Here is a 13,731-nt window from a genome sequence, read left to right as displayed (position 1 = left end):
TGGAAGATTTTACATTTTATCTTCCACCAAGGTGCACGTTGGACAATTGCACAGCCCCAGTCTGTGATTTTTCTATCTGAAGCAGAAAATCTCCCCTATGGGTCCAAATGAGAAAGAAGATGGCAGACCGTAGGAAAGCTGCCAAGGTAAGGCTACTCAATAGCTTCCTATACCAAGCAGATGCCCTAAGTATACGTGCCACAAAGTTTTCCCTTGTAGCCTGTTACTCTTTTACTGCTGTCCCATGCAAAACATCCAGACAACTGTACATATCTTTCATTGTTTACTATGCATAGCCCTACTAGAAGCATGACACCCATTCAATCTGCAATTTATAACTGAACTCCTTGTCACACTGCGATCTTAAGAGTTTCACACCTTTCTAACAAAACTCATCTGCATCAGACATGCTCATTTACTGATGCACGCAATGAACTGCAGGATGGGCACTTGGATATCACTGCATGTGGTCTTAAAACTTATAACATCTCAAAACTACTTCTCCACTTGCAGGATGAGATGGCTCATAACAGGAGGAAGCAGGTCCACAGATGAGAAAAGCTCCACAATTTCATGTCCTTAGCCGCCTTCGGAGAGGCATGTTGGACATCATGGGGGTTGAGAGCACAGAGTGAGTAGTGTAGGGTGAAGCCAGAGGCCTCCAAGCGGAGTACTATCCTGCTTTTGCTTTGCCTTCTGTCCCTACTCGTTCACTAACTCTCACATGGGCAGGACACTATCACACAGCATATTGCCATTTAAGCATTGTTTGAAAACATGTCTTGCACATTGTAACATATATTGCTCTTCTGTGTTTATAGCTGAACAACAACAACAACCAACTAACAGTTCCAATGGCACAGAAGAAGCCAGCACCTCACAGCAGCCTGCGCTACTTAGACTAACTTTTGCAAACACCAGCACAGCTACATCTACCCTGGAGGATTTAAATAATGAGCTTGTGGAGTTGAGAGAAAGCAACTGCTGGCCGCATTGGAGAAGCAGGAACCTGTTGGTCGAAAGAGCCAACTCACTTCCTTCCTCAGCTGCACCAGCTATGCATTCCAGTCCAAAACACCCTGCAAGGTCTGGCTATGAGTGTGGAGGAGTCCACCAGCTCTTTTGGACTGCAGCCTACCGTACACTGCTTGGAAACTCAGTGACTGTTAGCAACAGAGGCACTTGTAACACAGGCTCTAATCACAGTGGGAGAACCTTTTGTAAATGCTTACTCTGCTACAGTAGAGGCCTTGGAGTCTAATGTACAACAGGCTGTCTCAGTTGGTTGCACTGTAAGAAAGAAAGAATTTGTATTTATATAGTGCTTTTTATGTCCTCCAAAGCACTTTACACTACAAAAGTAATTCATTAGATGTAGTCGTTGTTATGTAGGCAAACACAGCAGCCAATTTGCATACAGCAAGGACCCACACACAACAATGAAATAAATGATCAGATAATCAGTTTTGTTGATTGATGGATAAATGCTGGTCAGGATACCAGGAGAGCTGCCCTGTTCTTCTTCCAATAGTGCCATGGGATCTTTTTACATCCACCTGAGGAGGGAGACAGGGCCTCAATTTAACATTTCATTTGAAAGGCGGCATCTCCAACAATGCAGCACTGAACTGAAGTGTCAACCTACATTAGGTACATTTTCTTCCTCACAGCAGCAATGGCACCAATAGGTTTCCCAAGGGTAAACCCCCTATCTCATGTGGCTGGAAGAAAAGGAGGATCTACAGAAGGATGCCAGGCTAATCAGCCTGCACAGCAAGATGCTCTGTGACCACCTGCAGGTGTCCACACACCCGCTAGATGTGAAAAAGAGTTACCAAAGTGAAAACTGTAACAGAAAGCCTGCTGATTTGAAATTGCTCTATCTGCTGCAACACAGAGTTCTCCAAAAGGTTGTTCCTTTTAATTTAATGAGCTGACTGACCCTCATTAGTCCACTTTAAGGTGATACAGCTTCTTTAATATTGAGTGACACTGGGTCACTTTCTTTTGCTTTCTCAGGCTCTTTTCTCCTCCTTCATAATTTTACATTTCTAAAACTTACTTGCTTCCCCCCCACCCCAATCTGTTGAATATATTGCAATACATTTGAAGTAAATTATTTAGCACTTAAACTTGGGAATGGTATTTCTGACCACTTGTACAAACGTATATACATCAATTGGAATGGTGTCAGGGCTAGAAATATGCACTGATACAGAGTCAGACATGTGATTGACTGCTAAAGCTAACGGACCATTATCACTGGTTTTAACGTGCTCTAATGTAGAGTTAGAGAGCTGTCTTTTATAAGTAGTCCTTCATTAAGGCTTTAGCTGCAGCGACGGATAACAGATCATCTTCCACACTGTTGCTATGAAGTGCGTTAAATAAAACTCTATGGACTGGTGGAATTTTCCACTGATCACATTACAGCGCATTGCAAAGAGAGGAGGCTGTTCAGCTCCACTGGAACTGGGATAAAACATTCCCAATTACCAAAATATTTATCACTTTCCAGTCCAGCCATCCCCATATTGCTGTATAATGTGTTAATGACAGAAACATAAAATAAAGAGAAAAAAATGCTTTGATTAAAATGGAAATTGAGACAAGCACAGCTAAGGAAAAGTTACAGTGTTGGGATTGAATTTTGTCTGAATCTGAATAATTAAAATTGGGTGAATTCAGATCAGTGCAGACTGTCCTGAATTTGCTCAATTTGGATTTCAAATGACACATGTTGGTCAATTCAAGTAAGTGCAACCTCAGGATATTTTTTCTTTTCTTCTTACCTTCCTTTTTTCAAGGACCTCAGCACCCATGCCCTATTTCTTAGTCGAGAGGACATTTGAGTCCCCTTATCCTAGGCCTGTGCCACCAATGCTCTGTAACCTTCCCTAATGAGGCAAGCAAGAGTAGCCCAGATGAATTACCCTCTGGCTGTGCCTCCCATCACTGTGCAGCACCTGGGATCCCTGCAGCAACTCTCAACAGCACCACAGTTGAGATGAAGAGGCCACTGTTTGGAGAATTACGATATGAAGCCACGTTCTATTCCTTTGTGACACGGTGTGAGGAATCACCATTTTGTGGCCTTTAGCTTCAGGTTTTTATAACAGCTCTTGTAACCTGAACCAGCAAAAGCTGTGCTGAAAAAGTTGTCACAACGTGTCATAATCCAAGATTTCAATTCCCAAATTAGGGCGTTCAGAAACGAGATCTGGATCTGAAGCCAAATTTTGGATTCACCCAATAATGCTAACCCGATACCGTATTACAAGCACCTTAGCAGTGACGTAAAGGAACTAATGGGGTAGAAATTTTCCTGTGTTTGCACACAATGCACGAAAATGGGCCTCGGGGCTCATTTGAATAATTTAGGCGAGCTGTCGCGCCTCCACAAGCAGTTTGCACATTTGAAGAAATTAATATCGGGCCGCTTGACTCACCAGCAGTGACCCGAAGGTAAATCGGGGGGAATAGGGCAGCACGGGTGGGGGGGCCGATCAAGAGTGCCGCGGCGTCGGGGAGCACCCCTGCTCCTCCTGGCTCCACAGCAACGATTACTGATTGATTTTTTTAAAATGTACTTGCGCTTTATTAGCGGCCCTGCTCCACTAATCAGCAATCGATTTCAGAGCAGAGACCTAAAACATGTGAACACATAATGGAGATGTATGCAGGAAAGGTAAAGTGAAAATAAAAACAGTAACAAAAAATGAATCCCAGGGTGCTCCAATTTCCTGTGGAGAACTACAGCATGAATTAAGAAAGTCTGGTTTTCTGAATATGTCACCAGGAGCAACTTAATAATTTCATCTGTTGGTTTAACCGTCCTTTCTGTAGGATCTGATCAATGCAACTTAATGCACCTGACTTTACAGCAATAAAATACTCATTTATTAGATATTCACACATAGAAAAGTCAACCATAATATCTCAAAGTCTCTTCCCAAGCTGTGAAATATTGCAGTGAATTTTTCACAAGTTCACTGGTATAAAGATCCCCTTCTTATCACTTCTCTCCCAACCAAGAAAGTGCTTTCCTCTTATACAACAATCTGGTGTTTCATTTGAACATGGCATCTGATCTGATCGAGGTGTTTAAGGGTTCGATAGGGTAGATATGGAGAAACTATTTCCTCTGGTTGGGGAAATCAGGAACAAGGGGACATAAACTTAAAATTAGAACTAGGCCATTCAGTTATGAAATCAGAAAGCACTTTTTCACACACATGTAGTAGAAATCTGGAACTCTTTCTTCATCCACCCTCCACCCCACCTCCCTGCTCCCCAAAGACACTGTGGATGCTGGGTCAATTGGAGTTTTCAAGACTGAGATAGATAGATTTTTGTTAGGTAAGGGTATCCAGGGATATGGAGCAGATCAGCCATGATCTAATTGAATGGCAGAGCAGGCTTAAGGGGTTGAAGGTTCCTTATGTTCCTATATTATGATATCAAGGTGCGGGGTCTTTACACAATCATGAGTAAACATAATGTTGATTTGATCAGGTGAACCCTATCCAGGCATAAAGGCTAACTCCGTTTTTTAAATGTCTTCCCCAGGATATCGTGGATACACATCCAGGTCTAACGTTTTTGAAGGATGCGCCAGAATTCCATTCACGATACATTACCACGGTAAGATCAGGTTGGATGCGCTGTACATTAAAATCATAGGTCTCCAGCTGGAGCCCTGAACCCAAGGGGAATCCCTGAGAGAATCTGGAATCCCCAAGGTCATCAGATATCTGTCTCTCTGGCAATGGTTTTCTGTATTTTTTACTTATTTCTGTTGCTGTATACTAACAAAAATTGTTTTGAGCAATGATAACACTTGGATATCTTTGGGAATTGGACACTGACTGTCAGAAGTTAGGTCTCCAAGGGTGTCAATATTTGCAGGGAGTTCCCCCATACAGAAAGTTTGAGAACTGCTGTTTTAGAATCTCCTACTAGAACAGATAGCTGCGTGATAGTTCCTGCATGCTGAACTACGTCCTGATGATTATTTTAAAATTGTGCCATCGCTTCAAAATACAGTAAGTCTATTCTTTGGAAACAGTCTGAAAAAAGTTTTCCATGCCAATGTTCAGAAAGTTTTGAAAGAAGTATTAATGATTCAATGGGGGACTTTAGGGCAGGAATAGTTTCTCAAGCAGTCAACTCCAAAACCTGCTGTGTGGTCACAATTTATTTCATGGCACTGCCCTGGTTATTTGATCTTTTGCTGTGTGAACTTTGACACGGTGGCTAAAGTAAATTTGCGTCACGTTGTGACCCTTGTTTGTAAACGTGGTAAAAATGACGTTATCGTGATTATGTCATTTTTAAAAGGAAAACGAAGAAACCTCTTTTTGTAATATCTGCAGGAAAGTTTGCAAGATCAAAAAAAGGGGCAAAGATTTGGCATAACCCTAAGTGCCTGGATAACGCCACTGGAACACTGCCAACACCATGGAATTTTTGCCCTTTCACACCTGAAAAGAGATATACTTTATGGGCTGAGATGATTCACTCTTCCAATGTGTGCATCTGCTCCCCAAAAGCACAGTCGTTTTACTTTAAATACATATACTCTACTTTCTTTTGGTTCACACCAAATGCATCACCGTGAGTCTAAATTTAGTCTTTCATTGTACATTAAAAATACAACACACCAGGTGATACAAGTTCAATCCCCAACTGTACTGAGTTCCCAGTCTCCGGTCTCCACAGTGGAACAGGGAAGGTCGTCACCAGGCTGCCCTCACACACCTCCTAGTAGCTAATCAAGGGTAGTATTGCTGAGAGCAGGCTGCCCACATTACACTCTTGGGGCACGGGAGGTGTGTGGCCCAGAAGAGACAAGCAAGGGGAGAGAAAATAGAAAATACATCCTCATAATGGGTACATACAGTAAAAGATAAATACAACAGTTGAGTGAAGTGCAGTGTTAGTTATTGTGACCCAGAATCTCGCTGGGTCACAACATTTTGTACAGTGCAATAGCCCACATTTTCTTTATCTACCATTGTTCTGATTATTTTTCGAGACATTTATCTCACACATTCCAAATTGGGGAAATATTTGGTACAATCTTGCTTTATACTTATGTTGGCATTTGACAATTTATCATACAGGTATGAGACCTGTTGTTTAAACTAACATTGTTCTTAAGTAGTCAACCCTTCCAAGATTCCCTGAAGGTTAGAACTTAAATTTCATCTAAGCCCTGCCTTTCATAAATAATATTCCTTTGTTGAGCTGTAAACTTGTTCTGCACGCTTGTCTCTGTCTGTAACCTTCAGCCAGATGACTACGAGAGACGAATGCAGGTCACGTTAATGGCATTCTGTGGCATTAACTCAAGTATAACTATTTATGAATTGCCATTGCCAAGCCCTACTTCCCCTTCACTTTGACTTGGTCGCTACACAATTCCCATTGCAGTGTAACATTTGTAGTGAGTGATTTTGGGAGTTGGGGGGAAAGATAGCTGACACATTTCAGTTTTGATTCCTATAGGTGGTGAGAATATTACTGGACTGAAGGGTTAAATTCACCCAAACTCAGCAGGGTTCAGTCACTATCCAGGGTGGGCCTGGGTGCACCTCTGGTTTCATCAACACAGTTGAGCTTTGATTTCTTGTAAACTGGAAGATTTTTTTTTAACATTGTATTTAAACTAGTAAATGATTTTTAAAAAATAGTTTTCCACCTGTTGGCAATGGATGGAAGTTATTACTGTCAAGTTTCTACTTGTCATCCCCTCAAGAACACCACCATAAGGAGTTAACCGCAACAGCTTGGGGTAAGAATGGTTGCCGGTATCCCATGACCTAATTTCTCCCCTCCCTCCCTTGGTTGCCTTTGTAGTGACACGACAGTTAAAAGCTGCTTCTTTACCCACTGTATTAGTTTCCCCTAAATACTGTGGTTACTTCCCAGTATCCAGTAATGAAATCCCCTTCAGGGACACAACACTCCAACTGCAATAATGAAGGGGGGGGGCGGGGGGGGGGATTTTGAGATCCTGGCTTCAGAAAAAAATCAGATTCACATGACTACCGCTCAAAAAAGCAAAGAGCTGACAACAGTAGCCACTTGTGTATGCATGAGTAAGTGCTAAGGATTTCAAAATTACCATGTCATGGAAAGAATGAGAATACTCGAAGGTGATCTCTATCATATGACTCTCCTTATTAGGTAGGTAATTTGTAATTAGTTTCCTTGATATGTGAATGATGTTAATCCCTTTGTTTGTTAACAAGTCATAGTGAAGCGATTTTAAAATAGAATGGTAATTTCTCCTTGGAGGCCAAGCATGTTGAATGACGCTTGAGGCTGGCAAGATCCTGCTGTCAGTTTTATAGGATGTCTGTGTATAAATTGCAACATGTAACTTTGCTGCCAGTTTGCCCTGTCCCTTATCTCTTGGGACTAGGGACTGTCCTGCTTTCTGTACAGCTCTTTAGTGAGGCTTATTTGTGGTTTGTTTACTTTCTACTTCCATAGGTCATACAAAGAATATTCTACACAGTCAACAGATCCTGGTCTGGCAAGATTACTCTGACAGAGCTGAGGAAAAGCAACTTCCTGCAAGTATGTAAATCTTCTACCAGAGGCTACAGATGTAGGGCAAGATTTATTACTGTTTTGTCAAATTGAACAACATGCTGTCATTGGCAGAGTTAAGATCCTAACAGTAAGAGTTAAACATGCAGAATTCTACCAAAGTACTTAAGGCGATCATAATAAATAAGAAGGTATAGCACTACAGATTTTCTTCCACTAGATGCCTCCATTGGCTTTTGTAAATTGTTTACGTTGAACAAGAAGAGGCCATTTGCAACATTAGCTCCAGTCCTTCTATAGACCATATACAACTGCCCCATCATGGACCCTACCACATTTATCTAATTGTGCAAGGAATATAACTAACACCTTGTTAAATAAAAAATATTGATGAAGACAAAACCCCCATGGTAATCCATGAAAATTCCAGGATATCATTCTAGTATTACAGCTTGCCTAGTTGCATTCCACAGTGCTGTGTTCCATACAACATTTCATCCTCTATGTCTAGACTGATCCTTTTAACCTTCCATCCTATTCATAACTAGGTATATATGTCACAGAGAAAATTTTCCTCAGTATTAAGTTCCCTTTTGCTACTTCTCAGTGGTTGTAATTATAAGTATTAGATACTGTACTTATAAAGACACTAGCTACAGAAATCAATATTGGACAAGCATCCTCATTGTCCATATTAGCATGGGATTATTGAGTTTAAAGATCTTGATGTAGTCTTAACAATTTGAATTCTATTTGAAAACATATTGGGCCAGATTTTGCAGGAGTGTGCCCTGTTAGTTAGACTTGTTCGTGCATGTTTAGGTTTTTAACATTTTTTGCCCATGAAGTTGCTGGAAGTGCGAGCTGATAACGACACAGCGAGGGAAACAGGGCATCTGGGCATTTGAACAACGGGACAAACAGGCTATCTCCTTAACCAGTGAGATTTAAGGATTGCGAAATAAACAGAGGAAGGACTGAGAAGAAGGGTGAATTACAGTGGGTGGATTCAATGTCAAATCAGGTACAGAAAGAAAAATATAGAAGGAAAGAAAGATTGGATTAAAAGAGAGATCCGGAAAAGAAAAGTGAGAAAAAAAATTAAAAATTTGACATTTTACAACCTGAAAGAATGAGATTCCACACTTATAATTGTTTACTTTCTGGGAGAGAGGTTGATTGGCAGTCATTAACAATTATCACGCAGTTAAAAGGGTACTTACACTATTAATTACTAGACTTAACTTTTTGTGGCTGGTTCAGTGGGCAGTTAATGTGCAAATGCAGCAACTTCATGAAAATCACAGGGAGATTAAGCGCGAGATGCCGTTTTCGCAAAGCTAACAGTGAAGCGGCACAAATCGGCCAGCAACTTGTGGCAATTCGCAATTCAAGGGGTGTCTCTTCCTTGCTGCAAGTTGCTAGCTGATATGCGCATTAATAACGGCGTGCGTCATTCACATGCCCCATTATTTTTTCAACAAAATCCAGCCCATTATACCAGATTATGGTTCACTTAAGGTCAGTTTTTCCAACAAATTGAAATAGATCTGAAGAGAGTTCCGCTGTAGTAAAATGTTGTCCACTTTGGCCTCAGTTCTTCTTGATCAGGAGGCCCGTCATTAAAAACGGGCAGCGATAGAGCACTGAAGGCAGGTGGCCTGCCTGCCTTGTAAAGAATGGGAGGCAAGAGAAGAAGGAAATCATTTTCATATATATGTTCATTATATGAGAAAAGGTTCAGGAAAGTTGTCTGCCAACAGCCCAGTAGCTGACATCCCAGATTGAACAGTAGTGCAATAGAGGACAAAACTACCAAGATGCCTAGCAACACCTGACGACTAGCATGGTGGGGAACAGCGTGTTGAGTGTGAGTGTGTGAGAGATATATAAATTTGAGCAGGTTCTAGAAGTTTCAGAGTTACCCTTAGTCTGACAGAATCCCACACTGACAAAAGTAGTGCACGGCGTAATATCCCATAATTTACCTGTCAATAACTTTAAAAGCTGGAGGGAAAGAAGTGGAAAAGTAACCAATCAGCAAAAGTTTGAGATCCAAAAATTACAAAAAATTATGAAATAATTGTCCAGCAAAAGTGAACAGATCGGTCTTGTCAGTTGTCATCACTTCCATTTTTAACTGAACAAACTAAAAGTTTGCTAGCTGTGCATAATCCAAAAAACCTAATGTAATAGTAAGAGAAGAATCAGTTTGACACTACTTATTCTTGTTACTTTTTAACACTTGTCAATCATCATTCCATGATTTTCTTAGACTCTTGCCCTCCTGGAGGAAGAGGATGATATAAACCAAATTACAGACTACTTCTCGTACGAGCATTTCTATGTTATTTACTGTAAGTTCTGGGAACTAGACACTGACCATGACCTCTTTGTTGACCAGAAGGACTTGGCCAGACACAATGACCATGGTGAGTAACTCTACAAATGACCTACCTGTGTGTCAAACTTTTGTACATATTAAATTCCCTGTATCAGTGTAATTGTTGCATTCTCTATTTTCTTCCATTTGTTTGACTCACCTTTTCTCTGCTTCTGTCCTGGAGGCAATGAGTCACGTTGAGTGTATGGTCACACTCACAGCACCAGCCCGTCGGAACCTCACTCAAAAGGTCATTCTCTGTGTCTGGGCTGAGACAGTGGATGTCAGCATGGCTTCAACCATGAGAGATATCACGGCCGAGCCTGATCCTGCCCCAAACTAGCATCTTTTAGTCAATAATTGGATTATTGGACAGCTTCAGTTTTTAGTTTATTACCTGAGGTTGGTTTCACTCTCTACAATTTGAGATATTAGCTCCGATTTTAACTCGGGGCGTGGGTTTGGGGGCCATTTTAACTCCTGGGCCTCATTTAAATACACCAGGCCTGATTCCCGCCCAAATCCAGCGTCAGTCATGTGAAGCCGGCATGTTATTAACTCTTAGGCTATGTCACAGGATTGGGAACATCCCAGGCAGTGCTGGAGCTTGTTGCATGGGTAGAAGTGTTTACTTAGCATGTGCCTGAATATGTAAGATGGAAGAATCAGAGGGATTTGCCTCCACCATCACTCTGAATCTTTAGTGCATCCGGAAAAAAAAATTGTCCTGGGAAGACATTTGCAACACAGAATACAAAGGCAAATAATGTACAACTGCAATGAATGTGAGGCTAAAATTGCCAAATGTACAAAGAAAAATAAAAACAGAATATCAAGAGCAAACACATTAGTGATGTGTTTCTTTTTTATGTAAAAACAGTTAAACTGTGCATCACCAGTATACATTTTAATATTTCTACACAGAGCAATTTAAACAACATATTTGCTCTTTCCCAGTTTTAATAGATTTTAATTTTAACAAATAGCAGTTAATCAATAAATCAGGAATCTGTGGTAACAGTTTCGACTGTAATTGATTTTGACTGCACAGGCTGTCTCGCACAAATCCTCACATTTAATCTTAATGATGCAGCATCAAGGCTGACATTTTGAACTCACTTCATTTTGGCTTTGATCAAAGCCGTCTGCGAAACCTTTGTCCGAATATTGTGGGTGTTGGCCTAAATTCTCTTACCTTCTCTTCTGTCTTCTATGTTATCAGGTGACACCTGATGAGACCTGACAGATTGTGCAGTGACTTCCTGTCATTCTTCTCCATCTCCATTTATCAGATACTCCCTGTTTAATCATTCCAACAATGGTTTTATGCTGCAAAATTATATATTTGATACAGAAAAAGGAGTGAGCAGTGTTTCACTGAAAATAAGACAAACCTGGTTGATAATATTACCTCCTATCAGGTCACATGATCAATATCATGGATGCGCTTACATCACATCAACGGGTGGGTGGGCAGTTAAAATAACCCTGCAGCCGCCGGAAATTATTCGTTCCCAATTTTAACCTGCTATGCTGAGCAGGTGGCAAGGACTCCTGCCCAAAGCCGGCAGGGTCCTTTTCTTGCATATGCACAAGATTTGTAATCTAGATGTGACATTTCAGTAGCCTTCCCCCTCAGACTTCCAACACCAGCTAGCTACTGATTGGTGTGTTGGCAGAGGCTGTGGTGATGAAATGTTTTCTCAACCCCTCAGCCAGTGTTCAGGGCCTCAGAATGTCATACCCATCACCACCTGCAGTCATCTTCAAAATAAGAGATGTTGCAACTTGTCTTTATTTCTTTCTCCACAGCTATATCTAATAGAATTATTGATAGGATATTCTCTGGAGCAGTAACGAGGTAAGTAAAACATTTCCATTTTTATCTAACTGAATGATGTTTTCCATATTATTGATATAGAAGTGGAAACATTTCGGGGGTGAAGCTGCACTGTGGTATATTAGCGCACAAATGATTAACACCTTGTATGAAACTCCTCTCTCTATTTTAACAGAGGCATTAACCCATTTAAAGTAATGGACGAAGAATTTTCATACAAATACATTTAACATTTATACACTAACATTGCACAGCGCGGTTTCACCCTATTTGTGTGAGGACTTTTAAAAAGAGAAATAGAAGCTCAGCGCTTGTAATATTGTGAAGGGGCTTGTGCCTGTTTTACTTTATAGTGCTGCCGGTGGCCCCGACCTCAGCAGTATCACTGTCAAAGGAAATTAAATCGTGCTGCTGCCTCCCACCTAAAGTGGTCTTCATCAGTGCTCTGATAACAAATATAAATGTTGGTGACACATGGAAAGACCACCAACTTGTCTGGCAGTCAGTCCGCCCACACAGGGCAGTAATCTGGCTTTCCTGTCCCAACCATTGGGGAGGGTCTGCTGGCCAGTCATGGACCGTGACTTTCAAACGACTTTGCGTGCACTGGAGAGTTTAGTATTTTTGTTAAGAGTATTTTACATTTGTGTTTTGAAAGAGAACTTGGCAATTATTTTCTACTCTGAACTGGTAAATATGACACCTCCATTTTCAGGGGTAACTGTGTGCAGAAAGAAGGTCGGATGAGCTATGCTGATTTTGTTTGGTTTCTGCTTTCTGAAGAAGATAAGAAGAATCCCACCAGGTAATTTTTCTGATGAGGTTGTGAATGGTAGTTCCAAACCCCCCGTGTCATTTTATAGCTGGATTCAGTGACCGTTACCTCCTCCTCTGCAGCATCATCTGAAGGCCCTAGTCAGCACCGGACAGCTGCATTTCTATAAAATCTACCTCCCTTCTCCTTGTATATCTGCCTTCACCATATACCGGGTGTGAGGGCAAGTAAGCTGCTTGTACCCGGATACAGTTGTAATGCTGCACTGCTTGACTCCTCTGACAGTCTTCCCTTAGAGTGAGGAAGTGCCCACGGCTCTGTTCAGCATCTCCCCCTGATACTGCGTCAAAATCAGGTACTCATGGAGACAACCTCGCATGCAAACCTGTGAACCACCACCTTGTGCCAACATGAATCAAAGACCAATGTATTGGAATCGAATATCAGCAGCAAAATGGAAGACTACCTTTCTTTTTATTTTATTCATTCTCGGGATGTGGGCATATCTGGCAAGGCCAGCATTTATTGCCCATCTTGGACTGGTTTTGATCGTCTGAGGGAGTCGGCGAGGAATTTTCCAGAGTATTTTTCCCCTTATTGGCCCTGGATTTGTTCTCTTTTTTTTCCTCTCCCAGGAGATTACATGGCTGCGTGGGTGAGGGGGAGGGAAGAAGTGTTTAGTCATGATGGTCTGGCCATCATGGTGTGGGGCAGGCTTCATGGACCAGCAGGTCTTTTCCTGCCATTCAATTTTGTATGTTCGTATCCCTAATTGCCCTGACTGAGTGGCAAGGCCAGTATTTATTGCCCATCCCAAGTTGCCCTGACTGAGGGATCTGGGGGTATAACAGATTTGGTACTTAACATGTTAAATCACTGGAGCAGCAGTAAATAAAGTGCTAAATTTTACTGGTAGGTCAGTTTAGTATATCGGAAGATGTCATGCCAAAACTGTACAGTTCCCTAGTCAGAATGCACCTTGTGTACTATCACCAAGACATAAGAGAAATATTCAGTCCATGAAGGCAGTGCAGAGAAGAGCCACAAAGATTATACCTGGTGTCAAAGAATTAAGAGGTCGTTCTAGAGAAACTGAGCTGTTTAGTTTTGAAAGGAGGCAACTGAGATGGGACCATGTCGCTATGGGGCTGATAATGCGGTCCCTGCACTGCA

At 41.5% G+C, this 13,731-nt stretch overlaps 1 protein-coding gene across 4 annotated transcripts in view; it reads left to right on the top strand.

Moving 5' to 3' along the window:
* Window positions 1-13,731, top strand: part of ppp2r3a (protein phosphatase 2, regulatory subunit B'', alpha) — a 292,006-nt gene that overhangs the window by 260,742 nt on the left and 17,533 nt on the right. For all 4 annotated transcript variants that reach the window (XM_067995503.1, XM_067995504.1, XM_067995505.1 and 1 more), the window contains 5 exons: window positions 4,570-4,644; window positions 7,501-7,587; window positions 9,836-9,992; window positions 11,756-11,804; window positions 12,499-12,588. In XM_067995503.1, coding sequence (XP_067851604.1) covers window positions 4,570-4,644; window positions 7,501-7,587; window positions 9,836-9,992; window positions 11,756-11,804; window positions 12,499-12,588 — 458 coding nt within the window. The remainder of the gene's footprint in view (window positions 1-4,569; window positions 4,645-7,500; window positions 7,588-9,835; window positions 9,993-11,755; window positions 11,805-12,498; window positions 12,589-13,731) is intronic.

This window comes from Heptranchias perlo, chromosome 13 (assembly GCF_035084215.1).
Source record: "Heptranchias perlo isolate sHepPer1 chromosome 13, sHepPer1.hap1, whole genome shotgun sequence".
NCBI lineage: Eukaryota > Metazoa > Chordata > Chondrichthyes > Hexanchiformes > Hexanchidae > Heptranchias > Heptranchias perlo.
Note: the sequence above shows the minus strand (reverse complement) of the source record. Positions and strands in the feature narration are given on the sequence as shown.